This window comes from Bombus pyrosoma, linkage group LG7, assembly GCF_014825855.1.
Source record: "Bombus pyrosoma isolate SC7728 linkage group LG7, ASM1482585v1, whole genome shotgun sequence".
Classification (NCBI taxonomy): domain Eukaryota; kingdom Metazoa; phylum Arthropoda; class Insecta; order Hymenoptera; family Apidae; genus Bombus; species Bombus pyrosoma.
Window position 1 is genome coordinate 10,531,365 of NC_057776.1, and position 27,974 is coordinate 10,559,338.

Sequence of the window (27,974 nt, forward strand, 5' to 3'; positions counted from 1 at the left end):
CGTGCGGCTAGCGAGCGACCGAGCGATTCCGCATCGCGCGGCAGACGCGAATTTCGTACAAAACATAAGCCGTACATAGAAACGCAGATACAGTGGCCTAGACAAGTAGGTCGCGGCGCAGTTCTCGCGGCGCGAGCTCGCGTGCGCGAGACCGCGACGCTCGTGTCCGTGTGCGCAGCTAGGCGAGCAGACGCGGAGCGAAGCGTATCGGTGCGCGTGTGACCGCGCTCGCACACCGCCGCACGTGGACAGGTATATCTACAATATTACATAAACTGGGTGCTTAGCTCTCTGCACCATACGTTATACCGGTTGTTTCACAAGAAGCATATCCGGCGTTTTTGGGGGCTAAAGATTTTCGACTCTTTCAAATAAGAGAGACACATACTAAGAAAGATACGTTTGACAGACGTCTAGTAGTTTCTTTCATTTCATGGAGTTGCTTAAGAGGAACGTAACGGTGTTGCGTGATTTTGTGAAATACATATTCCACGTTGCGCTCATTTCATCGATTAATTATATAAAAGAGACGAGAAGTACTTAGAAAAGATAAACGTGGCAATTAACTACATAGGTAATAGATTGTATAAAAATTATGTATTTAGAAGGATAAGAGATTGAATCTTTGAAGTTAGTAAAACGGTAACCATATATGTACTTTCATTTAGTAACTTATCAGTAACTTAGCCGAGAAACCAATTACGTCATAGAACGAAGTTATCCAGCAATTACGAAGTATTCGTAACTCTACGACATACGATCGTTAAAGGCTTCTTAGTTACTCGAGCAGAGCGATACTCCGTTTCACTGAAACGGGCTGTACAGCCATTAATGGCAATCAAGGAGTTGAAAACACGCTGCAATCGCTTTTCAGACGGTTCCTTTGAACGTTTGCTCCTTTGTTCCGCTCTTTCGGGGATCAGGCGTGCTTTGCATACTTCCACGATCCGCCCAAGCGCCATTCCAGGCTCCTTCCTTCTGGAAGGATTTATAGAATCCTTATGGCAGTTGGCAAAACGTCGCTGCAGGACGTCCGACAGTTTCTGCGAATTCCCGAGGAGAATACAAAACGAATCGCGTCACTGATGTTGCGCAGAAAATCGTCAGATTTCCACACCGGAAATTAGCGCCAGCATCTCGACGCCGCGCTGGGAATTCGTCAAATCGTTTCGTCGTGACGTTCGAACGCGACCCGTTGTTTACACGTGTCAATTGCCTTCTGTGGCTTCCCGTTCGACCCATTAGCGGGGCAATCAGATTGCAAGTTACGTAGACGTTAGTGCGCAGTAAGGGCGACTGATCGCCCAGATTCGTTCGCGATCGATAAACCACATTTTAATCGTATTTCATTCGAATTTCTTTAATACTCTGTCTTATCCGTATGATCTTTATCCTCGTTTATTTGTCCAATTTACTTATCTTCAAAATCGTTCCCTTTTAATTGCACGCATAGGCGTGATCGACGTACATGTCATGCAATATATCGTAAGAAAGTTCGTTAAGCGATTCGATGGAACAAAACCTTGAATGATTTTCGTCGCGATTCCCAGTTAATTTTCCGCAATTTCGTGTAACTCGCGCGTTGCGTAATCTCCGGATAAGTCAAACGTTTTTCCGCTAACCTCCTCCCTCTCGCTCTCTTCTCCACGTGCGTCCCGGCAAATTTTGCGCTCTTGTTCGCAACTCTGACGCCAGTTCGAATAAATTATGCGCATTTTCCGCGGTTACGAGCATCTAGAAATTGAAAATGAGAGCTTATGACGTTCGTGTTCCTCGCGTGACAATTCTAAGAATAGATTCTATATGCGCATTGAATATTTTTTAAATGCAAACTCGGAGTCTTCGGAGCCTTAAGAGATAATCAAACTTTACACGTGTAATGCTTAAGTATGCGAGGTGACTGATAAAAAGAAAAGATCTATGAAGTAATGAAACGAAACAAAACAAAGGAAAAAATTCAACTCAACAGCGTGGGAACAGACTGTTCAAATGATCTGTTATCACGCGGCACGCGAAGGATTGCGGTTCACGTTCGAGTCTCGCGTTCGATTTTCCTCGAACCGTTCCCGTTAAAGCGGTGAGAAAAATTTATGGATCCGTCGTCGCGGGCAGCGTTCTTGCGCGGTCAGAGAATAAATTAACGAAGAACGTCTTGGCATGGTTCGGCTCCTTTTGATATGCGGCCACGCTGAAATCTCGTGGCGCCAACGGCGATGATCAATTAAATTTAATTAACATCAACGAGCTCGGATTTCGCGACGACAAAGGACCACGGAAATTTCGATGTACCGCCGGGATTAATTGGCCGTTCGCTTGTGCAACAAGTTCCAATTCCTCTCGCCGTGTGGAATCCAAACGTTCCAACGGGATTATCGGTAAAACGTTCGAAGCGGGGATATCGTTGTTCGCGGAGAACGATCAAAGACGCGTAACGGGGACCGAAAGTTTGCCCCGTGATCGCGTATAATCGGCTAGTCGATCTCGTTTAATTTCCCTCCCACGCACGCGAGGCAAAGAAACGCGCGCCAAAAATTCCCGTCGACTTTCTCTTGCCCAGCCGAGCGTGCACGTTCACAATGGAACGTTCGGTCGTTCTTAACCCTCGGAATATTAAAATGATTGCTCGCGGAGCGTTGAATCCGAGGATCGAGCCGAGCGAAATTCGCGGTATCCGTTTGTTGGATCTCATCGGCTTTCTCGTCACCTCGAACGAGACGCAAATTTTGACAAGATCCGTTTCAAGAATACAACGTACCATGGTACCAAACGTACGAAACAAAATCGCGCAATGTTTCACTGTTTGCCAGCTACGACGAGTCCCGGAGGCCTAGAAAAACACTTCCACTCTCTCGACTTTCTATTAATTCTTACAACACTCGGAGGCAGCCTATTACCATCACCACCTTCTGAGGACGTTATTCGTACTTGAAACCGACACCGAACCGTCGCAACTTCTGCCGACTGGCCGGTAAACGGTGGATCCGTTGTGGAGGGAAAGACAATCTCGCGATGGTCGGTGGTGAAAGGGGTTGGGCGCGGAGGAGAGCGAGAGGCCGCGCAGCCAACACAAAGCCGGAGAACGCAAGAAGGAACGGCGGCGAATCGTGGCCGCATGTCGAAAGTTTACGGTGAATTATTGCGTCGCAGTATCTAGACGGGGCCTGGTTCGCTGACTATCTGGCCTACTTGCATGTTTTTACCCGGTGATTCGGAGCAACCGCGTCGTCGCGTCTACCTGGAGGTCGCCTGGTGGCTTCGCGACGCGTCGCATCGTGCCAACGACTCCACGTACCTACGCGTAAATAATCGTTGACTAGAAACCGAGCTGGAACACCGGGAAACGGTTACATGGATCGAAAACACGCGTAACGCCATTGCGAGTCGAGTATTTTCTTGGCTTCGGCTCGACGATGCCCGATGTATGCTGTCGATAGCTAAAAATAGACACGAGAAAGCCGTTTCTCTTATCGACGCGCGCCTTTATCTACGGTTTATCGGATAGGATAGGCTCGATGTTCGAAGCGAAGGCCCTTCGTGCCTCTCGACACGGGGTTGACCGTGTAGGATGTCGGAATGCGGACACGCGGTATCGGATTGCCGGCGATTGAGGGCGATCGGTTACGTGGGTGGAAGCGATTTAGCGAAATTCTGAGGTTGTTTGCGGATTCGATGCGGAGGCTGGATGATGTTATACCAGGAACGGTAAACTGTCGGGGAATGGGACCGATGATGATGTAATAACTGACATCGATCGATCGACATATATCGAAATCGAAAGGCTAAGACGTTCGTCGAGACAAGGTTAAAATCGATCGTGTTTCGTAAGTTTATCTAAGTGCAGCAGAGTCTCGTTTAATCGGTTCTCGTGAGACCGAACCTCTTACTGATTAGTTTAAAAAATGTATATCAATTATTGTTTACCGGTTGTTGATGAGACGCATCCATGATTTAAGATTCTAATTGGAGTTATATATAAAATATAACGATCTATCATTGTTATATATAGAATATAATACATTTATGCCTGTAATAAATAGGATCGCGATACTTCTGGTGGCGTCGTTGATTTCCAGTCTACGAAACGAACTCGTGAAACTGATATTTCGATCGAGCCCAAGGAACACCATAAAATGGCAAGTACTCGATAGAGAAATATCAGCAAGGCCGATGTACACGCCTCGAGTCAGGCGAAAATAAACGAGGTCCACGTTATCGTTGGATGGAAGTAGAACGACGAGGGGTCGCGGGTCGCGTACCGATAGATCATTCGATGGACGTTCGCCGTTTTTCCACCTGAATGCGAAATCAATGTGCATAGAGTGGCCGCACCGTTTAAGGAACGTCTGAAAAACGGAACGCGGTGACATAACATGGCGTAAGCGTAGCCCCGTGAATGTCGTTGTCGCAGCGACCTATTGATTCGACGATCGCGGATCAATTACGCCATCGTGACTTTTGTCGGGAATGACCAGATGAACATCGCTACACGCTGTCACAATTTTCTTATCGAATCGTTTGCTTGGTTTGTTCGACTTATGAAAAATAATAATGTTTTTTGAATAAAGACGAAAAATAAAGTTGAAGGTTTTGTTGTAACGCGAACGATTGATAAAATATCAAGGGAATCAACCCTTGTCGCATCGGCTTGTCGCGTCACCACGACGAAAATACTGCGCGTGAGCCAGAATGTCTCATTTAAGATTGGGATGCGCCACGAGCGAGTACGGTTACGCGACATTGTGTAATATTGGTCGAAATGCTATCGTTCCAACGGTGATTGCCAGCCATTGCGTCGAACGGGTGGGTCCGTTGATATATACGAGGCGAAAGCCCATCGGTGCTCTCGATATCACCTTTTTAACCGAGCATTAATACCGGTAATAGCTGGTTGTCTCGTTGCATCCGGAAATCTTATCTGCGGATCCGTGCAGCGGTTATTACGAGCAGCCGGCAATCAACAGCAATAACCAGCCAACCTTCTTACGAACTACGATTATATTTATCTAGCCGTTCGACCGCTGGCTTGTCTGTCGATACGAGACGAGAGATCAAAATCGTTGGTTAATTGTCGTGACGCAAGAGGTTTCGACGAGGTACCGCGTTCAAGGACCACCGTAGTCGATGAAAATGTTTATTCCGTCTCGCACAGACAGGAGCCGATATCTTACTTCGGTAAATCGATTTTCGTGATGTAACCACGTGTATAGATATGCAAAATAGTCGTCTGCGATCATATGTTTCCCGAGACAGAAAAAAAAAAAAACGATCGATTAGACTCGCAAATCAGTGGGGTACGGATTCTGGCATTTGATACCGACAATTTCCGCAAGGAATGCGTGATTTCTGGTCACGCAACTTTATAATCGTTCGGCACATCCTGGTACAGCTACACCGATTTTCGCCGGTTAACGAGTTATCGATATCGGCCGTGACGCCGTTTGCCGCGCATGGATTATCACGCGTACAGCCTCGCGATTCTCGATTACACAATCACTACGCAGCTCGCTGTAGTCGCGAGTCATTGTTGTCGAAACTCAGCGAAGTCGGGGCATTGCGCGTGAATGTCAACAGACAAGGCAAGTCTCGTTCCACACCAAGAAAAAGCGGACGCCTGGCGTGGTTGAAGTTCAGGCGGCCATCAATCCGGTTATAGTCTAGTTCTGACCGATACGTAGCAAATGGAACGGCTACGACGTTCAGAGAGCGGATACGCGGCCCGATTCTTCGGTTCACGAGGTTGGTTCATGAACTGCGAACCGAAGTTGGCGGAGAAAATAGGAATCGGTGATGGGGCGAACTCTGGCGTGACGAAGGCTATCGAGGCTATCGGGATCCTCCTTTTGTCATTTTTCCATATGCTTCGAACACTCTGCGACCATTCTCTTTGCGACTGTATTTAGTGAGAAGAAAACGTTAGAGAGATATCGCTTTTAATTATAAGATCAAGTCTTATAATACGCGAGACCAGATCTTATGTTATACTTGCTGTTCATACGTTAGATACTTAACGGTAAATCGCCTGAGATTTTATCGTCTTTCGATTTATTTGTATCTTTGCTCATCCTAAGACGTCATTTCCTTTTCTTCCGCCGTTATACCAGATCGCTAAATAATAATAGTAGTAGAACATTAATATATTCCATGCTTCGGGATAATGTTCCATAGGTCGAGGATATGAGACTACTTTCGTTCAGATATATTCTCCAGCTCCACCTGTCAATAAGTAGGAGCGAGCAAGTCGCTCATCAGACTCGTGGTTCGAAAGTCGAAGCCGCCGCCGGTATAAACAGCCTGGTACAGATCCCGCGGCGGAATGTTACGCAAGATCGTGTAACGGCGAACGATATCGTCGGTGTTATCAGCGGGGTTCTCAAAGCGAGCACGATAGTCGGCCTGTCGTGTCTGTCACCGTGAATAGTCACGGCACACCTATCGGCGGTGGACGTGAAATATGGGCGAAAGTATTTTCTTCCAGGTGGGATCGCGTAATATCACTGGCGCAACGTTGCGCCCCGTTGTTCCTCGGGAACGAGAGCGGAAGATAATTGGAGTACCGGCCGTCGGAGCTCAGTGATTCTGCGATTGTTTCGCCGGTCGTAAACATTTACGTAACGCTACACTCTCGCGAGTATATCGTTCAAGAATGAATTTTGGTTAAAGATGTCTTGAAGACATAATGACATAGATATGGAAAAACGCAGATACAGTAGATCACTAAAGTATCCGTATACTTGCGGAAACCTTTCGTGAATATATTATGTTTCTGGCCTCCAAGGAAAAAATTAATTCGGTGGTTTCAAAACTCCAAGCAACGACGGACTACTACTCTCTAAGATTCTCCTATCACATACAACGTGTCTCGTAAGAAGCCACAAGTCAATCACGACCAACTTAGACATTTATGTGGAGCAGATCGGTGAATCCCAAACGAGACATCGAAGCCTCGATTCCGCTCAGCAGAATCAAACGGCTTATTACGAAGGCTCGATAGCAGCTTGTTGGAATCGAGTGTGCGACTGTTGAGCCGTCAGGAATTTCGTCGATGATCGCGTGTATCCGGCGAAATGCGTCGCCTGGTATCTGCGCTGGAAATCAGAACGGCAGCTGACGTTGTTGCGCGGAGAGTCCGGTACCGGTAAGCTCGACGTGTCAGCCGCGGAGAATTACTCGCAGGGGATAAATGCGAATAGAGTGGCTCTCGCTCGAAACATTGTGAAACGCGTTACGCTACGATTGCGAGCATTAACGCTAGCCGGCTTAAGCCCCGTTGGCAATGAATTCCCAGTTGTTGATTGCCGCTTATGTCACGGTGAAAGCTAAACGGGTCAAAAAGCGTAATTAACGTAAACGTAACGCTGTTTACGGGAGGAGATAGATCGGCATCGTTCCGTGCGAAATTTTGCCGTTTTAACGCGATTCCTAAGAACAAACGAGCCGACCGCGCACGCTCCGTTTCGTTTCTCTCAGTTCTCCATTGTCTTATCCTGTCTCGACCAAGCGAATAGGAAATTGCTTCGTTCTCAAGCGAGACATCGTGTGTACGTACATACACTTTCAAATTCGACGAAAATAATCGTCGCAGTCGAGTCTCGTAACAATACAAATAAAATCGTTAAATATTCAATACTATACACGTTCGTATATTTATAAGAGATGTCCAAAAATGTTCGAATATTTTCACGAGTCTGCGTGTAACGCATCACTGAACGTAAACACGCTTAAATACGACGCCGCTGTATTTTGAAATAACAACTTTAGACATCTATCGGTTCTATACAAAGGAATCTGTTGAATCTTATCTAGAAAGGAAACGCGGCCAATTGAATTTCTCGGTTTAAGCAGGATGGCAAGGCCGTGCTCGTGGTCGATGACCGATAACCCGAGTCGGTCTCCGATAGAAGATCACGGCGACAGGTGAATACAAGAAGAGACGACGCGCCGGCTGTGCGTCGAACAATGCTCGATTCCTCTCCGTAGACTGTATGCGAATTACTACGCCAGCGCATAAATATACAACAAGTTAACGGAAGCGAGCAGGAGGCTTGAACGTCGTCTTAAGTATTCCCTGTTTAATTGCTACGCGTTACACCGTCGTGCGCCGTGGCGCGCGATTTCGACTTTCGTTTAATTGGCGTCCATTCCGCCGTGTTTTCCTCTAATCTCATCGCAGCGATGCGGACATGGAATCACGGTTTTACGAGCACAACGCTAAATTCGCGGTTGCGCATCCGGTTCTTACGACGCGCTATGAAAACGCATCGGTGAAGAGAGTTCAGTTCGAAGAACGCCTTCGATCTGATATTGCCGATTTGCTGTAGAAAAATTATTTCTCGTCTCCATTTTATCTTACATGCAACTTCCATCGTCGCGCGTCGCCACATCGTATTTCTGTGTTTCAATGACGGATTTTTCGCAACCGCGTGCTCTAGAACGAAAGCAACGTGGTTGAAAAGTTAGAAAAAACTTGAGAACCTAGCGAAGCGTAAATTTTTCCAGATAGCAAAAAATCGACCTTCGCGACGATTATACGTAGACGTTCACCGATATTGGATGTTACGTAAAGCGAATTACCATCGATCGGAGGGAGTCGGCAGAGCAAACGAAATGCCAGAGACCGGAAATGCCAGCATGCTATCATGTAACGTATTCTTCGAGAGTCTGGACGACGTTCTAATCGTTGTGAGTATCCTCGCCGCAATTGAATAGAGACGCGACCCGGTGGTAATTCCACTAATAATAAAGCGTTGACGCGTTCGTTGCTTGACGTTGTTAGTGTATTATGGCGCTAAGACTTCTCGGAAGAAAGGCGCTCGTATCTGATTGGCGGCGATGTAAATAACACGTGGTGACGCACAAGAAATTCCATAGGAGTCGCTATTTATAGAAGAGTGATATTGCAGATATCCTGGACGCAGGTACGACTCGAGTCCAGGTGGCATAGTCGAAGGTCGAAATAGAAATTTCTTTGACTTCTTTGTGAAGTTATCTTCATTTCATCGCTTTGCATCTTAAAATGTTCTTTACATTCTTTTCTAAAATCCTATTCCTATACCACAAGAATCTTCGTAGTGGTTGGAATTGAAATGGCTGATGATGGTAAAAAAGTGGAAGAACCCTCTTAACGTTGCGATAAACTTAGGTCGGCTTTCTCTTTAACTAGATCCCTAGAAAATGCCAAGTATATTGAAAAAAAAAAAAAAAAAACATTCTACGTCATTCGAGTTAGTTTTGATCGTAGGTTGTAATAACGACGATAATCTCTTGCATGCTGTTCCGTGTTTACGCGAACAATAACAATGTTACTGGCAAATCCTAATTACATAACTGTGTCACGTAACTGTTTTGCCTTGCTTGCCGGCCAGTGAATACTTTCGACGAGACGTCGAAGGCTTTCTTTCTACGCTGCAACGTCATGTAGAAAGAGGAACGCTGACTGTTCGACGACCGGTGACCGCTGGCAAACCAATACGATTCGAACGATAAAATCGACAAGACCGGAAACGGTCGAACGTCATAGTCGAGACGCGACATTTCGTCTCGCTAATCAGCCCGATGCTCGGTCGCTTTTGTATCTCGAAGTTGTCGGTCAGGTTGATTGTTAGAGCAAACTGGGTGTCCCCTATACCATGTATAATGACGATATTATTAAATGATTATGTAAAATTTGAATTTTCCGCCGGCGCCAACTCGGTGCATTAGGTAAGCGCCATAATTATAGACAAACCTCGACAAGAATGCGTCGGTTGCTACGAGCACATGGTTATTACGATAAATTGCATTCGAGGAAACGCCAACAGAGTCCTAGAAATCGTGTCGAGTCGTATTTTATCGTCGATCGTCGAGAAATTCTTCGTCAGACGATCGAAGAAGCTTATCTATCAAATTCTGAATTCCAAAGTTATTAGCGACGTTTCAAAGTTTGACGATAGCGTACTGCGCGACTCAATTAGAAGGGAGAATTTCAAAACAATGCGCGAGTTTCGAAACGTTATACGAACGATAATAATTACCTTCAGAGTGACAGTGAGGAATGATAATTTCAAGGTGATCTTTGTCTTAACACGAGAAGCTTTATGTCCTCCGTTCCATGGAATGACGCTTGTCCGTAAGTTTAACGGCCTATAACGCAAGGTCATTCAAGGTCACAAACATCGAATTTAAAAGAACCGTAAAAAAGACGATAAAACGTCTTCAGGGTCATTCCTCTCTCTCTCTACAGAGTAAAAAGCACACCGTTCTCTTGAACGAACGGAATTTGACCTTGAGATCTGTTAGATACAAATGAAAAACAGTTGTTCAAAGTTAGACGTCGATCGATCCGAAAGAAGAATCGTCCTACGTGTGTATTTTTTCGCCGTTCATCAGTCGCATGCAGGAAGGAGGAGCTATATATAGGAGTGTAGCGTCACGCGGGAAACCGAAAAAAGGTCGTCGACTCTTTTAACGGCAGCCGGTGTTCATTCATATTTATAGCGATGAATGAAAACTCCGTGCCGAGTAGTTTTGATCGATTCGGAGGCGCGCCGATTCGCGTTCGTTGTTTCGACGATGTAGAAAATCCATCGTTACCCTTTTCGACGAATTGTTTAGAACTAGAAAAAAGAAGATATTGAAATTCATGCATACATTTGTCATTATGAATCAAACACGGTAAACGTAGACAGATACAAGTTTCCAGAATTCGGTTAATTACGAGTTGGCTTCGAGTTTTCGGAACTCGTGTCCCAAACGATACAATTACACGGCCGTCGTTTTCCTTCGCTCTTTTTTTGTCCATCACACGTATGTTTCTCTACAGCATTCGTCAGCGTGAAGACAATTTACACTCGCATCACGAATAGGACGGTTGTAAAATCGGAAGATTGAACTACACAGGGTGTGCACTCACCGTACGATCAGGCTTCCAGGAAGACTATCCCGAAACACGAGCTATCATTTAGTTCTATTTGACTCAGCAACGACGCTCTTTCCACAGATGGGTGTTTCCAATTGGCATTTTTCCGACTGGTCCGTCCATTACCACGGCGTTTTTCCGCGTACGCCGCAACGACGAAATAAGATTACCGGTGAACGACGATCAACGCGGTCCGATACGTGACCGACCAACGATGGTGCAACGTGTTTTCGATTTTGCCTGTCCCGTCACCGGCTAATGTCTACGCCGTACGTGCTGCGAGCTTCGTTAAAGCGACGCTAGACTTCTCGCCCCCGTGGAAACCTCGTTAACAGAGCAAATAAGTAATCGCCGTGACTGTAGCACGACTCGATTCGCTCCAGGTATTTCTCGTACATGCTACTGATCAGTATTCCGTTCGTGGAAAACACTTTCTTCTTGTTCGAGGAATTTTTTTTCATTCTTACTTCCCTTTTCTTCGTCCGGTATTTGTAGCTTACATGGGAATTTATTTCGGAAATTCAAAGAAAATAGACGCGGTAGAAATACGTGTTTATTCTACTTTGCACTGGGTAGAAATTATATATCACGATAATAATTTTAATTTCGGTCGAATAAATAGCCGGCCGTCGATCGATACGAATGAACACTCGATAGCGTAGGAACGTCGCGATAATAATGGAAAAAGTGGTCGACGTTTGACGGGGTTGGCAGGAAAATAAGAAATAATCCTGGTGAAAAGCGTCCGGGGATCGACGATATCGTTATCTAACCCTTCCAGTTCACAAATTTGTGGAAAAGCAGTGGCGTATGGCTCACTTCCTGGAGATAATGCACGCACCGCAAGTGAAATAAGGTCGATTATTTACACGCGACACCGTATGGGAACCGTACGTATGCGCGTCGATTCTAGTAACGCACGTCGCATTTCAAGTCGTCTTTGTCAAACCTCGTGGCTGGTGCGTGGTAACGCTAGCTTATCTGATCGTTTTCCTCGCATGAGAAACTCTGAAATGTTTAAGCCTTATTTGTAACGCGATATTTTCTGTCACTTCAAATTTTTTATTACACGCGCAAGAATTATTTCATCGTGTTTAAACGCGTAAAAGATTACACGCAACTAACCCTATACTTTTAATCTGTAATGAAAAGAAATACTTATGTAACTATCTGTTACTTTCTTATTTGGATTTCCTTCTTCTCTAGATCTTTGTCTAGATTTCCCTTTAAAATTTATCTTCATTTAGAAACATCTTTTTCCTACTACAGTATCTGTTATAGTGACGTTTCCCTCGATACTCTTATCGTTCAATGCAAATCCCTCGGTTTCATCAAGAAGCCGCAGCTATCGTTAAGTTTCATTCGTACGAACGATGTATTGAAGAAAATATTTTAGTTTAAGAAGTTTAACCCTCGTTGAGAGCATCCTGAACGAAACGAGGCAAAAACCAGGAAAATGGAAGAAGATCGGATATAAAACAGGTCTCGCGAACTTTGAGAAACACGGTCGCGTAGTTCGCTTCCTGAACATAATGTACACACGACGGGTGAAACGGGGTCAATTGTTTGCGCATAACGCCTAATAGAAACGAGTACACACGGTGGACTGAATGACACGCGCTGCGTGTCAAGGTTCTTTCGCGTCATTTATTGCACGCCACGCGCCGCGAGTTTAATTAAACCTCGTCTTAATGATATGTAATATGTACATATAATCAAGCGTACGTGGAGCGAATTGCCTCGTGGTTCGCCGATTTATTACATGCGCCCAACTAATAAATTTGCTCGATTAGATAATTTCAAATCGTACACGAGGCACGAGCATTTTTCTTCTTCTTCGTAGCGTCACCTTGTTCTTCTCTTTGCTCCTATTTGCTTCTCTCCGTTCCCCTTTTCAACGAATTCGTAGTTTAATGCTTATAATACATTAATCTTGAGATTTCCTCGGGAATTACATGCGCTGTTAATGATAGAATTATTCTTAGATCTATCCTGTTAAAGGTTTAATACTACAATTATCAGAGTTGGCAAAACAACTGCAGCAAATATTCCTCTTTCTGCGTTTCTTACGAGTTTGCTTGTTTATTTTTTGGGTAGATTCGATTTTACTTTGTTCGAAGTATAGAAGTTTCTATAAGTATTTCGGTAGTTTGTTAACGACGGGTTGCTCGGTCGGTTCGTATAGGTACAATTATCGAGTAAGCAGCGCGGTTTCGTTATATCCTTCTGTTTGTAAATGAAACGTCACCGCTGCTTAAATTCCCATCGTGCCGCAGGGTTAATATTAACAGCGACGCTAATGCACACGTATCCATTAGCGGCGTCGTGGAAGGCGCACGTAAATGAATCCTTGCTGTACCGCGGCATTACGTGCTCTACGCTATTATTTTATCGTTCAGGAAACATTATCTAATTTGCTCGTTACTTTGCATAGATCGTGCTATCCTATCTGATCGAATGAACGGGTATGATTTTTTCGAAATGGGCCGATTATTACGTTACGACGACGAAGAAAATCGGACAACGCGCTCGAGAGAGAAACGAAAGTCCGCGTGAAAATCTGGAAGAACGAGGAACTGTAATTCGCGGCTTCCGTTTCCGTAAACGGACATCCGGAAATCGAGAACCGAGAGAATTCGAACAACAAGCCGATGAAACGATCGGTAATGAGCATCGATCGGATCGCTCGTCGAAATAGCTTGCAAGGACAGCCTCTGAAGCGGAAATTCTCTTACGAAACAGAATTTCTTGTGGAACGCAAGAATTCTGTTACGCGATTCGTATACACGATGCTGCGTAGTACGTTTCGAATCGGAAACAATAATTTCCGCGCTGATGTAATCGTTTCGGTGAACGTATAACATTCGCAATGAAACAGACAGCAGTATCGTCTGCGTATTTCTGACTGGTCATCCTGCCGGAACGTTCAACAGGCGCCTTGTTTTTATTCGCTCCTTTTTTTTTCTTCCATCGTGCTCGATGAAACTAATGACACGATGACGCGAAGAACGCACACAGTTGATAGTCAAGAGTCGATCATTGACGTTTCTAGCTTTTAAAATAGCCCACGCTACTCCTCACCGAACGTTTGCATAGCTCTTCCAATTTCCTATTGGCTAATTGGGAGGAACACAAATTTCGAGATACCAAACAGTGGAGCAACAAACAGTCGGCTGACCAAGAGGAATCGCCCGCGGGAAATCACAAAAAAACATTCTTCTTCCTTTATCTGTTCTCTCCGGCCACGCTAACCTAGACGTCTCGTTATCAGCAGGAGAAGTGGCACGATTTTCTCCGTCGATTTACGTTCGAAAGTTTTTCGCCCTGCTACCGGCTCGGTTGTTCGCTAAACGCGGTCCCATAAATTATTCCCTGAAGAAAAACAAGCAGCGCGAGCCGAAACGAGGAGTTTCCCTTTCATCTGGCCAGGGGGATTTAGTTAGGACCGGTGCTAGACTGGATTCGAAGGACGAGAGAGAATCGAGTCCTTCTCGTCGATAGGCCTGCCCTCTTGTCACGATGTCCCCCGGGAATCCCGGCCTCTCGTCCATCCAGTCCGGTAATTACACCGACGCCACTCTCCTTTTTGAAGTTGGCACGCCCGCGGAATAAGTTTACCGGCTCGAAAGTCAACTCGCCGAGGCTCCTTGGCCTTCGTCGCTGATTAACCCTCCTGAGATTAGCTTCCTGATGGAGCTGGAATTATTTTATCCCGGGTTATCGACGCCACGAGCCCGTTTCCCTTCGACGCTTCCATTATCCTTTGGTGTCCGTGCGTTCACGTGGATCGGCTTAAGAGAGAAGAAAGTTCTGTATACGTACTGAAGAGACACGCTTTCCATCTTATATCCTCTGTGATATCGTAAGCTCGACAATTTATGAAGGCATACGAAGAAAAATCATCGGATGCGAATTATTTCCGAGTAAATGTGAAATATAGTGTATGAATAATATTACGAAAGATTTATTATACCAAAGTGACAGCTTTACCGCTTTAACCGGACATCGTAAACACCTCGAGTCGAAGCTACATACGTATAATCTACCTGTTATTGGTCCAAAAAAAAAGTGTTATCTTACTGTACTCGCGGTAAATAATATGCCATTTCACTTTTTTAGCGCGACTAACGTAAGAACCTTCGTGTCGATATTGAAATTTCAGCCCCCGTGCCGTTTCGAGCAGCCAGCCAAGGACGAAGTAGAAACACTTAGAATAGCTAACAAAGGACAACAGAATCGCAGTTACACCGATCGGTTCGCATCCTCTTAGCCTTCGCCAAATTATAAATTTTTCGCCGATAAGATCCATCGGGGCGAGCTAATATTGGCACACCGAGTGATTTTAATTTTACACTTAAGGGAATCGATGTTATCGAGTTTGCTCAAGGGGTGCGGGATTTCAACGTCTAATCTCATCTCATTTTCTTCGACACCCTATTCGCCTCTTTTCTCCTCTACCTTTCCTTCCTCGTTTTGCCACCGCGTGAAAAGTCATCGAGCGTCCAAGTAATCAATTTTGTTTCGCTGAAACCTTCCACGGAAGAAGAAACACACGACCGATTCTTCTTGAAGTTGTCAGCGATCGATTGTATCGTCGCGATTAGCCGCTACACTCTGTGTTTCTCTCTCGGTTTTTTTTCCTGGGAAATCGACGCCAGCCATAACAAATTGATGTGAGATCGCGTTGACAAGTCTTCGCGTTGATCTTACCGCGATTAAATCACGATGACTGTTTTGATAGAGAAGGTAACGACAGTATGACGACTAAAACGAGATAATCGTTTTCATCTTTGCAGTTTTCTCAGCTTGAAAACCACTCGTTAGTCGTACTTCGCCTTCCGAAGATTAAGTTATTTATAATTTGTTTACTTTAATTTATCATTGATAATTTATTGTTCGTTGATCGCGATAGAAACAAAGGCGAGAAAAATTTAACGAAATCAAAGCGTTTCCTTGTTGAAAGGACGTTGAAGAACTCGACTAAGAACTCTGAAAATATGACACAAAAACTATCATTCTCGACCGTTTGCGGAGAGACGCGCTCGTGGTAGATCGCGTCAACAAGAGTCGACAAATTCTCGTTACGATTAGATATACGATGTCACGAATTGGTCGATCCCCTATTTCGATTAGGATAATAGAGGCGGTTGACTGATTATAATACTGAAGTAACAGATTATCCGCTATACACTTTAGTCCAACAACTTCGTAGATATAAATAGTCACGCGTCCAACGTTTAAACGTATTCTCAGAGACGTGTAAATAGTAAGTTACAACTGATGACTGTTCAATGAACGAAAAACCAAAAACATTGACTGATCCAAGGCTGATAAACTAGCGAAGTTCAGTGACGATGCTGTCGTAGAGGAAAACTATTGCTGGGGATTGGTCCCTTTATCACTGGTCACTTGCGGGGTAAATGACCGTTGAACATGGGAAATATCTGACTTTCCCGCTTCTTACCTGATTGAACAATAACCATAAGGAACATCTGCACTTGAGCATATTCTATAACATTTAAGAGCCTTGAAGGTAAAATAAAAATCCTTAGTTTTATGACAGTTCCTTAGGATTAGTGCATTCGCACAGCTAGTGGCCGTCTTGACCGAGGGATGGATTCTGGTTTATGTAAAGAGTCACCGGACTTATAAATCATAATAAAATTTTTATTTGACAATTTCAATATAAAATCCGTTTTTGAAAATCTTTTGCAGACGGAAATTCTGAAAAAGTTCACAGACATTTGTCCTACCCAGTGAGGTAGAATATCCCCAATTTTCTTTATAATTTTTCATTAAGTAGAACAAAAGGAATGGAGCTCAAACTGCGTTAAATTGCGTTTGTAATTGCTATGCAACTACCCTTGTAGGTAGAGGTAGTGGCCTGATACTTTACTGAGCGGGGTTTTCTTCGAGACATCTGTCGAATGATATAGGGCCAGATCAAATTGGTTTGACAGCACTTTTACCATGCTTATTCGGCTATAGCCTTTAACGAGGACGTAACGAGACTGAAATTGCTTCGTTGGTAAGATGCGATACCGTAAAAGTTTACGTCATTCGACTACGATGATACGATAAGCGTCATGCACTTGCATAGCTTAACAGGCCTCGTAAAATTCGACCATACCGGACGTCACCGCGATTTCCGAGAGAATCGTTATGTTTCTCAATTTCCTGCGATGTCAGTTGATAAAACCTACTCCGCTGCTCGTGGCATATTTCGCGAAAGGAAACACCGTTCCGTCGGCTTTTAACTATTTCGAGGGTGTACTTAACGAGAATACGGAAAGACGAGTTGCCAGTTTCTTTACTTTTGAAAAATCCTTAGCGACGATACGTTAAGAAAATAATTAAATACAAAGAACGAGTTACTTCCATTTTGTTTTCTAAAGACTTTAACGCCAGAAGATAGTTCTATTTTGTTGGATAGTTCGCTTGTCTAGAATTATGCGTAGTCGTGATTGTTACGTTCTACGAGGTGACAAAGCGCGGTCACTCGAGTTGCTTGCATTACCATCCGAGATTCTGCGATTGTCTGCGCATCGTTTCCGATCAAGATTATGCGGAGAACGAGAAGAGACCTTAGCAACACAAAAACGGGAAGAGCGCTTCCTGTTGCTCCTCTGTCCCACGACCGTGACTCAATGACATTGTTCGTTATGAGTACGAATGTTCGAAAGAGCAGAATAACGAGTGCGCAAGAAGCTACAACTCGTCGTTTCTTTTCCACGCGCTCTCGACTCGTGTACGATTCGTTCGATAAAATTCGATCGAGAGTCGTTTGGCTGGAAACCGACGCGACAGACTGTCTGTCCGGTAAAAGTCCAAATTGATCGTATACGACGGGGATAGCACATTAGCATAATCCAATGACTGGAGAATATATTCCCGGTTTCCTCTTGTAAGCTTCAATCACGGAAATGGTTGACATACTTGCACGAGCTACGATGAATAATGAAAGATACAATATTGACAGCGCGCACGACAAACCATTTAATTATTCAAACTTAGCCTTTCCTGCAGATCCTCGCTTCGTTATTTAACAAACGCCGTCAAGGATATACCGAAACAATCACGAAGTCGCGCTAGAAAAAATTATTGTATCATTCATGAACTAGGAAACCTGGTGATTCTCAATGGTACAATTTACCTTGTCGAACGAAAATCAACGTTCAAATTCATTCAGGCTGATACTTTGATTCTTTTACGGTGTGTGGGATTTTCATTAGATTTTTCTATTGTTCTTTTTTCCGTTCTAATATTTAATCTGTTACTTTAACCACGATTTTTATTTGAATCGTACGTATCGGGGGGAAAAAGGTGGAGATCTATTATTCTTAGCAGAATCGGACATCTTCCGCGTTTATACGGAATTGCACAACCGTTTCCCGGTATCCTAGAGCTATTCGCGCCGTCTACGTCGTATTTTTATTCCTTTTTTCTTTTTTTTTCCGCCGTGTTGGGGTTCTTCGGTTGGTGGAACGATACGTTTTTCTTAGAAATCTACGAAGATGGACGCGACAAGGTCGTCCCTTTCCTTGTGCATCCATCTTCGCGCATATAAGGCCTATTTATAGCAGTACTAGGTAGAAATCTTTATGTAACGCCGCTAACGGAACTTTCTGCACGAGGCTCGATCCACTTTTCTTTCCACGCTGCCTCGACTAGAGCCGATTTCGGTTAATTAGCCGGCTGGCTCGCGCATTCGGTTATTATCTACGAGAAATTCCATGCGTGCCTCTTCTTATGTCGTATTAGGAGCTTGAACTTGTTGCGATCTAGCAATGGGAACAGGATTGTTTGAACAAACAATATTACGCGATACTCGTTTCTTATTCTGTTTCTATCGAGTGAGAATCAGTATTTGACTGTTCTCTGTTCATTGCCAGTAAATTTCAACGATTAACAATTTTTCGTACAGAATCACGCTCAAACATCTACCAACAAATAAGATAATAAAGTTTGCAGAACCACTGTAACAGAAAATGTGATGTATCTATCATTATTTAAAAAGTCCATCTTCGAAATATTTTGGACAGGAGAAGAGGAGCAACAAGTCAGAGATTCTAGCCACTTGCGTAAAGTTTCAGGAGAATAGTTGGCGAGATTATTACGGGTTCTATTGCGTCGCACTTATGTCACGTATTTTTGTTTGCACGTAGCCCTTCTGCTCTTCATTCAACCGGTCTTCCAGGCCGTAGGCGTCAAAAAGAAGAAGAAGCAACCGAGGAACAGATAAACCAAACAATTTACACGAGCGAACGCATACATACCGCCTGCATGTTGCAGATAAGTTACGTTCATAGTCGTTAGTCTGCTCTTTCCATCCTGTTTTTTCCCTTTCTCCGTGGCTGTCGTTGTTCCGCGTACCACCCCCAATCTGTTTCTCTCCTACACTCGTCCTTGTTATCCATTAAAATTTCAGCCGATAATACTTGTTCTTAGCATTGTGTCATTGTCGTGAAAGAACTGTTCGCCGTGAAATACACGAATTTTTAAAAAATTTTTAAAAACCAGCAGAAAGATTAATGCACGGTGGAAATTGATCGGAAAGTTTTCGATGAGAAATTCTCTCGGGTTCGCTACACGTCCTCCATACGGCCATAAATTTTATCACGATCATCGTTTAGCCAAAGGTAAAGCTAATTTCAATCATCTGTAGAACGAACAGGGGAAAAGTCGAACCAAATTCAGCTAAACCGTGTACACAAGGAAGATATTATAAAGTTCGGGAATTCAGGCAACGTAGTTCCAATTTGGAAGCTGTTACATCCATTATATCGAAACCATCGATCGGATAGTTCACCAATCTTCGTGGGTAGCGAAAGAAATCAAACGGTTGATTTATATCCCAGCATAATGATTTTAAACCAGTCGAGCCCGCTTAACACGTTGACGTCGGCGTGCATCACTGATGGCTCACACGAGTCCGTTCCGCGAGGCGGCGTGGATCACCGGTGGCTCACACGAGTCTGTTCCGTGTATCACGTTGGGTGACACTTGTATTTCACAAAATAGGTAGTACAAAATAGGTTTATGCCATTTTATCTCAACATTGTAAACAGACATTCAATAGTAAAAACATAACAATTCAATATTATGCGCTTAACATAATTATTTCCTTTTTTTTATGCAATTTTTTAAAACATGTTAGACAGAGTGCCGGCTGGTGCCTTACAACGATCACAATATATTGTTATTTTCTTGGCATTATTCGCGGCATACTCTCTACCTTTTATTCTAGAAATGCGTTTATAACATTGTTTACATCGCCGTCTCGTTTTACTCGTGGGTCCTTGGTACGACTGCAGAAATTTTGAATGTTTTTTAGGCATTTTCACTTGGCATTTCTTCTCTGTGGCCATTTGAAGCGATATTTTCAGCCTGAACATTCTAAAAGATTAGAAGAATAAGGATCGGCATGTTAAATACAACATCTAATAATGGTATATTTATTTTAACGAAAAGTATCAATTGATATCTGACACTGGCGTATCAAAAACAAAGACTATATATTGTGTCTGTATATTGTTAACACTGTAATGAAAAAGATCGTTTAGTTCAAACGGTGAGCAAATAAATGGTAGAGTGCACCACTGCAGCCCTACTATTATTTGCAAAACGGCATACACCCCTTATATAAGGACGGTCCGAGTTCGGGGCAGGTACAAAGTGTTGTCTTAACCTGAGAAGTGACTAGGCAGATCAGTATAGCTAAACAGTGACATTCGGAACTTTTAACGAGACTTGTGGAACATGGAGATCCTGCAACGTACGCACAAGAGGTTCCGTGAAGGGATTCGTGTGAGGGTGGTGCGAGTCGAGACGCTTACTACCATTTGGGTCCGCATAGAAAGCAAGCCCAGAATAAGCGAAATACTCACTTTGGTGATGAACGCGCATCCCACGTTGTACTTGCCGGAGGAGAAAAGTTTGGAACCAGGAATGCTGGTCTCCGTGCTAGCAGATTTTGACGGTGCTAACTTTTGGGACAGAGGTGTTATCTTGCAACAAACCGCGACGGGCTACACCATTCTTTTAATCGACTTGGGGATAGAAACCCACCGAAGCGTCAGTTCGATTCGGTTGTTGCCACAGAAGTTGGCGAAGATAGTACCATGGGCTAGGAAGATCCGCCTGTCAGGTGTACGTGACCAAGTGAACCAAACGATGAAACATCGTGTGGCTCAATCTACTATGTTGAGACGGACAGGATTCTTGAAGAACATCGACTCTTCGCCAGGAGAAGCAATGACCGCGAGCTTGGTGTTGGACGGGAAGCCGGGAGAATCCCCGAAAGACATGGCAGCACACTGGTTGGAGTTGGGATACCTCGATCCTGAATAATCAGTATCTCTTGTGAGACTTTTATGTATATATTTGTATTTTTGTATATATATTAGTATTGTTACCGAATAAAAATGAATAAAAGCTTAGAAAACTTGTAAACGCTCTTTTATCTTCCCTTGCCATTCATACGACAAGTCTTACAATATTAAATTTAAGATATCTCTTAAACTATTCATTTTTCGAATCAAGTACCTGTATACTCTTCTGTAGAGAATTAAAAACTGCATCGAATAGCGTCTAAAAAATGTATCGTACCATTTAGAAAAACAAAGACCACACTCAAGTCTCGGAGGTGCGTCGCCAGATGTGCCTCTCGTAATAAGACAAGTTCTATCTGCAACACTTTCTCCGAATAATGTATAGTTTGTATTTTATTATGAGATTTATTTATCGTAATTTCATGTTATTTTCATACCATATTATTTTATATTTAGATATTCGGTATAAATTCGGTAAAATTTAAATTGTGAAATATAAAGCTATTAAGATCCGGATTTCGATTAATGAAAAAATCTTTTTCGATTGTTATCGAGTAGTTGATTATTTGTGACAAGAAAATTTAAACAGATTCATGAAGGTCTCCAACGAAGATTCACGTAATTTATTGCTTGCTGATTAATACGTCAATTTTTATCATTTGAACGGGTATGAAGCCATTGTCGTGAAACGATATTTGTTCGGAAAGGTATCTGGGTAAATTAATTTATTACCTGTGTTAATCGGATTTAACGGAGACGTCTAATGGAACTTGTTGTTGCAGGTAGGAAATGAAGTAAGGTAATGGAAGGTCATTAGAAATGCGATGTATGCGTTTGAAATGACTCGTGAGAAATTAAGCGTCATTGTTCAAAGAAATAAAGATGCGAAAAATAGGTTATAGAAAGAAACATAATGAGTTTACAGAAAAAAATTTCGATTGATAGTGCTTTAATTAAAATTAAAAAATGCTGGAATAAGAAGGACGTAGGTACAGCTGCGGAGTGGGGGTAATGACCGCATGCGGTGACGCCTGCAAACAGGTCTAAAATTGAAATTGCACCTTAAAACTGCTAGCACCCACATTATCTCAGCAGTAGTTTTTTTAAATTAACACGGAATTGGCGAGATATTAACAAATATCCATAATCAATTCTATAAAAAATTATATTCAAGCCTAAAATTTTCAATTTTTTGATTTTATATTTTCTATATTATAGTGATCCGAGCCTATTTCTGAATTGTAGCAAATTGCTCTTCGTTTTCTATTTTGTAGCGACATTTTCAGGTTGAAGATTCTAAAAAATTATAAGGATACGAATCGGCATGTTAAAAATAGCATTTATTAACATGGTATATTTATTTTAACGGAAAGCAACAATTGATATCTGACACTGGTGTATCGAAAACAAAGACTATATATTCTGTCTGTATATTGTTAACACTGTTATAAAACATTGCGAGGACGAAAAAGGTGCGAAGCAAGACAAATGAAAAAGAGTCAGTAGAATGAGCCACTATAGTGGCGCGTCGTAATATAAGATGACATTCGCATCGTACCTAAGAGGTTAAGGAACAATTTTCTACTTAATTTCCCGCCCTTGAGTCGACGCTTCGAAATCTATGTAGCTATATTATATGTCTCTGGCGTGGAAATGGGACAAGGAGGGGAGGAGCGCGAGAGCAGGGGGTTGAAATACGAGAAACGTATCGCGTCTTCGTATCCCGTCGACGTGGTTCCACGTGGCTGAAAGAGAAGTTGCGAGCGCGAGGGCTGTGCACGGAGCGTAAAGGGAGCCGGTCCCGGTGCAACAAGTACGCAATTCAGGAAAGTTGCGCCGCGTCGATAAGGCAATTATTCGGTTGCGCCGCCTCGCAAGAACAATGCCTTTTGTCGGATGAGGCAACAACGGGGTTATGGAAGACGGGCAACGGGGAGAAGACCGTCTTTATGCGAAACGTAGCTAGATACCGGTATATCGAGAGGCGGAGGAGCTTTCTTCAGCCGGTGGCCGCCATTTGTCGACGCTACACCAGCCGAGTTTCGCGCAACATTTTTGTCGCAGTTGCATCCAATTCAATTTATCTCCCTTTCTCTTGAATAACTCTGAATAACACACTGATATTACATAATGATATTATATAATGTGAATTTTGGTAATTCTGTGAGGCAATTCTGCCGATTGAAAAGCTCGTTAAGTATCGTACGTGTTCGTTGACTTTCCCATTTTAATGTCATTTTATAATTAGATGCGAGGACTTTAATCTGACGTAATTGGAAAGATTCAAGGGTCCTTTAAAAATAGCTAATTAAAACGACTGTTTGTCTTTATTTTGAAAGAAATTGGGCGAGGTTTCTAGAAAGCTTGTTTTGATGTCGAACGAATTGATAAAATGCTTAAAACGAGATCATGAATGTAAAAAGTTAACTCATGGGTGGCACCTATTTTTAAGAAGCGCGATAACTCGTGGTAATTTATTAGGAACTGGTGGTATTTCTTTGACAAATTGTTGTTGTTCAATTTCGTATCAACGTTATAAAGTTTTAATTTGGAATTCTCTGTAGATGATGTATTCCTCTTGTTCGAAGAACTCCCCTCCCCTCCATCCTGTTGTTTCTGTTTGATGTTGGATTTATCATTCATGAATCAGTCGATACACGATTTTATCGGTGTCACGGTGTTGTTTAACAGGAAACGGAAATTTAACTTTCGACTCTCGTTGACTCGTGTCCAGATTAAATTTGTTTACAAAATAAGCCGTGATAAACATTAGAGTTTCGCGAACACGGCTTATCGAGTTCAATTATTCGTTCGCTATAATTAGAGAAAACAGTGGAATAATATTTACTCGGTAATAACAGGAACGTTTTAAAATAACTACCGCTGATGTGATGTTGGAGAATTACGATTACAACGCTAGTCTTCCATCAGACTAAACTTTAGTCACTAAACGAGAAAAAACAAACGATCTTCAGACTTTTATGTTTCTAACTGTAACAGTTGAACTTCAAATATGTAGGTTAACGAGAGGTCTGCTCTTTGTCACGTGCTCGCTATAGTTAAGAAAAAAGTAGAGAACAAAATCACCGATGCGTGATAAATACATTAAAAAATAATTTATGCGATAAAAATTCTCGAATTATTTGTCTATAAGGTGCCATTAATTTTTTATTTTATGTTCGTATAAAAAGATACTTTATCGCCGTCGCGTTATTCGTGCAATAAGCTCGTAGAGTTTGTAGAATTTGCAAAAATCACGATGCTCACTGAAATCTTGGAGGACGAGGTAAAGGATAAAGGCGATACCTCGGAATTTGTCCTCTTGGCGACACGTGCGTTCATTTTGAGGCTTTTGAGAAGCCACGTTTTTCAATATCAACGTACACGATTGTACGATAAAGGTAAATAAGTAAACCCTATACAGTCTGTTCGAGTAAACGTGACTAGTTTTCTCGCGTTCGCTCTTTTGTCTAGCACGTTTTCCCGAACCGATCCTCGGGGAAACGTTCGATATTTACCTCGGAAGGTACAACGCGGAAATAAAGTAGCCTGGGCTCTACTTACGATCACGGAATTACATGCAACGCTAGAATCGCTGTCCGCGTCGGAATCCTGAAAGGAAGAACAGAAGAACGTGGTAAATTAGATATTACTGTGTTAGGAAAGAAAGGGAAGGAAATTGAAAGAAAATCGAACAGAGATCGTGATTGAGAAGCGTGAACGAATTCTGTTTATTTTGGGTTAGTCGATGAACTTACGCTGTGGTTTATGACTGTGGTTTAAGCGAGAGATGGTGAAACTTACCTTTCGTTTAAGAGAATTCATTATAGCTTCGAGAAGACTATAGCGATAAATTTAAGTGTGAATGGTAGAACTGGTATATTTTAACTAGGATCTTCAATACCAAATAACTTAACAAATACAGTAGGCTAAAATCAAGGGACTTAACCTAAGTCCATCACTTCCAAAGATTCCTATCTTATCATGCGTAAACGTAGTAGAAGTCTTATTAAATAAAGTTATCATAGAAATTGAATTGGTGGGATTTGTGACGCGCTACCGTTTCAAGACAATAAAAAGTGATCAAAATTTGCATTTGCCCTGACCATAGTAGTCCACACTGTAAATACCTATTCTTTCAGCAAAGCGTTTAGTCGTGTTCCATCGAGTCGCAACTAGACACCCGCGGAGGATCCGTGAGTGCGTGCAAATAAGGATCGCGGCGGACGCAAGCGCGGCGCAATTCGACGCAACTGAACGCGATTCAAAGTGGTAAGGAATGGCCTGGAATGTATTTTCGGTGCGGCTGTGTGGGCAGATAATAAGGCGAGGCAACGCGCAATAAACGGATTTACGGTGGTTCGCGGAACGCTAGGATTTCGGGAACCGATTTCGCGGACCGGTTCGCGGATCTCGAACAGGAACGGCTTGGACAAATCGGCTCGAAATCGTTCCCAGCTTCGTTCAAATGATCTGAAACTTCTTGAATAACGTGTCAATGACTCAATGGTGCAAGCGTCGAGGAAGAAAATAAGACGTTGGAGCGATTTACAAAACGTTTTTCTGTTAGAGATCGGTATTTATTTCTTCTGTTTTTCTGGATACAATTTTCAAAAGACTTCAAGAGATTTCATTTTATCCGTAGCTACAATTCCACGGAAAAAACAAGATTTTTTTCAAGGAACAACTGCCGCTTTTGCGACGCGGTAAATGTGGCCGTGTCTAAAAATTGATTTGCATCGGCAAACGATGTGGCCGCGCGCGTTTAACCGCCCGCCGTGTGGCTTTCGTAAATCACCGCGCGAATGGTTTCCGGGAAAAAATTGGCCGCTCGTTTGTCGGACGCGAGATTGCGTAAATTGAGTGGCTCTCGATGAACGCGCCACTCCAAAGTCTTGACCTCGTTGTAAAAGATCGCTCCGCTTTCGGAGAACACGAATTCGCGGAAAGAAAACACAACTGTGCGTGTTTTCCTCTGATTTTAGACACCTTCCCGACCTCGGTTCGGTGTATATCCGAAACTTCCTCGTTTGCTTACTCTCCACGTCTGTGTTTTCACTGCTTGACCCTCTTTACATTCCAAACATATAACTTTTAAGGCTACGAGCTGATGACGTAATTCTTAGAAATCTAATTACAGTGTTATCACTGTACATTAAACGACAGAGACGAATTTACTTATTCCGTAGGCGAAAACTCGAGAACCTTTCGTATTCAAAAAAGAAAAATTTGAAGCATCTCGTTAATTCTTTGTCTCAGATCACGCGTTACTTTTTTCTTTTTTCTTTTTTTCTTTTTTATTTGGAAGAATTTTACAATCAATTCTCATTGAGAATTATAAGTAAATTATTCTGGCGTGGTACTATAACGCGAATAATAAGTGTTTATCGTACGTTTGATTCTACGCGTTACTGTTTCAAATTTTGTCGAATCTGAAGAACGATAGATGAATCGCTCATCCCTATTTACGAGACTACGTTTACGAGACTCTATTCGTCAGCCACTGTCGTGAAAAAGTTTGAAACGACGCCTGGCGTGTTCCTCGAATGCGACACGGACACTGATTCCTAGATGTACCCTTGCGCGTTATCTTTCGCAACTGGTTTCACTTATGCAAATAATTCTACGGTAGAGAAACGGGTTGCAAACGTGTCGAGGATCCGATTGCAAGAAAATTAATTATCGCTGCCGGCTTTATCCGATGATCGGCTCCGTCGATAGATTTATTCGTCCTCGAGCGGAGAAAATAGGTGTTTATTTTACGAGTTGCAAACGCGGGCGCCACGTCGGCGAATTTTTCGACGGTTGCAATTTGCCGGATGACAAACGACTCGTGGAAGACTCGTTCATTCCTTTGCATTTTTAATGATTCTGCAGAAGCATTGTTACTTTAATGTTACAACGAAAAACGTCTAGTGTACATCGATGGAAGAAGAAGTTGCAGCCATTTCTTCGAAAACTATCAATCTTCCCGAGCGAAAGCTGAAACAATGGCAAGAATCGCGGACGATAAATCAATCTTATCGAAAACAAATTCTACTAGAAACGAAAGCGGAGAGCTGCTACACGTTATTGAAGTCGACTTCGGTTCTACGGATAAAACAATTTTGCAACTCATCAACAGCACTTGGAGCCGCGGTATTGGCCAGCGGTAGAACAGAACTTCGGTAACGACGTTGCACCAGAAAATATCAGGCCACGATAAAAATGCAGAAAACGCGCAAAAGAATCGACCTCGTTAAAACTACTCGCTATCCAAAGCAACGGAAGAAAGAAAGATGGATACCTTAATTACCATACGGTTCATTAAAATTCGCAACAAACACAAAACATTCTAGAAGCGTCGCGATAATAAATCAACCTTGATACATACCAAATACTAGAAAAAATTAAACACGAGCTTAACGACGAACCAGGGTTCGATGATTTCTCTACTAATCTTGGCTGCTAATGAAACCATTCTACGAAGAACCGGATGATCTATGCGGTAGATTCTAGAGAACCTTAGCGAATACACGTAAACACCTCTGGAGGGGGCTAACAACGCACGTGCGCGCGCGGTAGAGAAAGCGGACACGGTCGAAATAAAGATCGAGGCCCGCGGATCCGGATAATCGGATGAAGCCGTCTGGCCGTGCTCGGAGGCCGGCGCGCCGGTGGAGACGTGATGGATGAAAGGTGTTCCACTTATGTGGATTCCGTTGCGCGGGATGATGAATGAACCGCGGCAGCCGGAGGCACTCGAATTT

The 27,974-nt window shown here is 43.1% G+C and overlaps 1 protein-coding gene across 2 annotated transcripts in view; it reads right to left on the bottom strand.

The window, feature by feature from the left end:
- The window catches only part of LOC122569560 (3-phosphoinositide-dependent protein kinase 1), a 406,424-nt gene that overhangs the window by 109,310 nt on the left and 269,140 nt on the right, over positions 1-27,974 (bottom strand). Inside the window, exons 1-2 of one of the 2 annotated variants that reach the window (XM_043730771.1) lie at positions 25,030-25,065; positions 24,790-24,837 (exon numbers count right to left, since the gene is read on the bottom strand). In XM_043730771.1, coding sequence (XP_043586706.1) covers positions 24,790-24,837; positions 25,030-25,050 — 69 coding nt within the window. In that variant the 5' untranslated portion in view covers positions 25,051-25,065. Of the gene's footprint in view, positions 1-24,789; positions 24,838-25,029; positions 25,066-27,974 lie in introns of those variants that run through there. The other variant, XM_043730768.1, reaches the window with a different exon arrangement.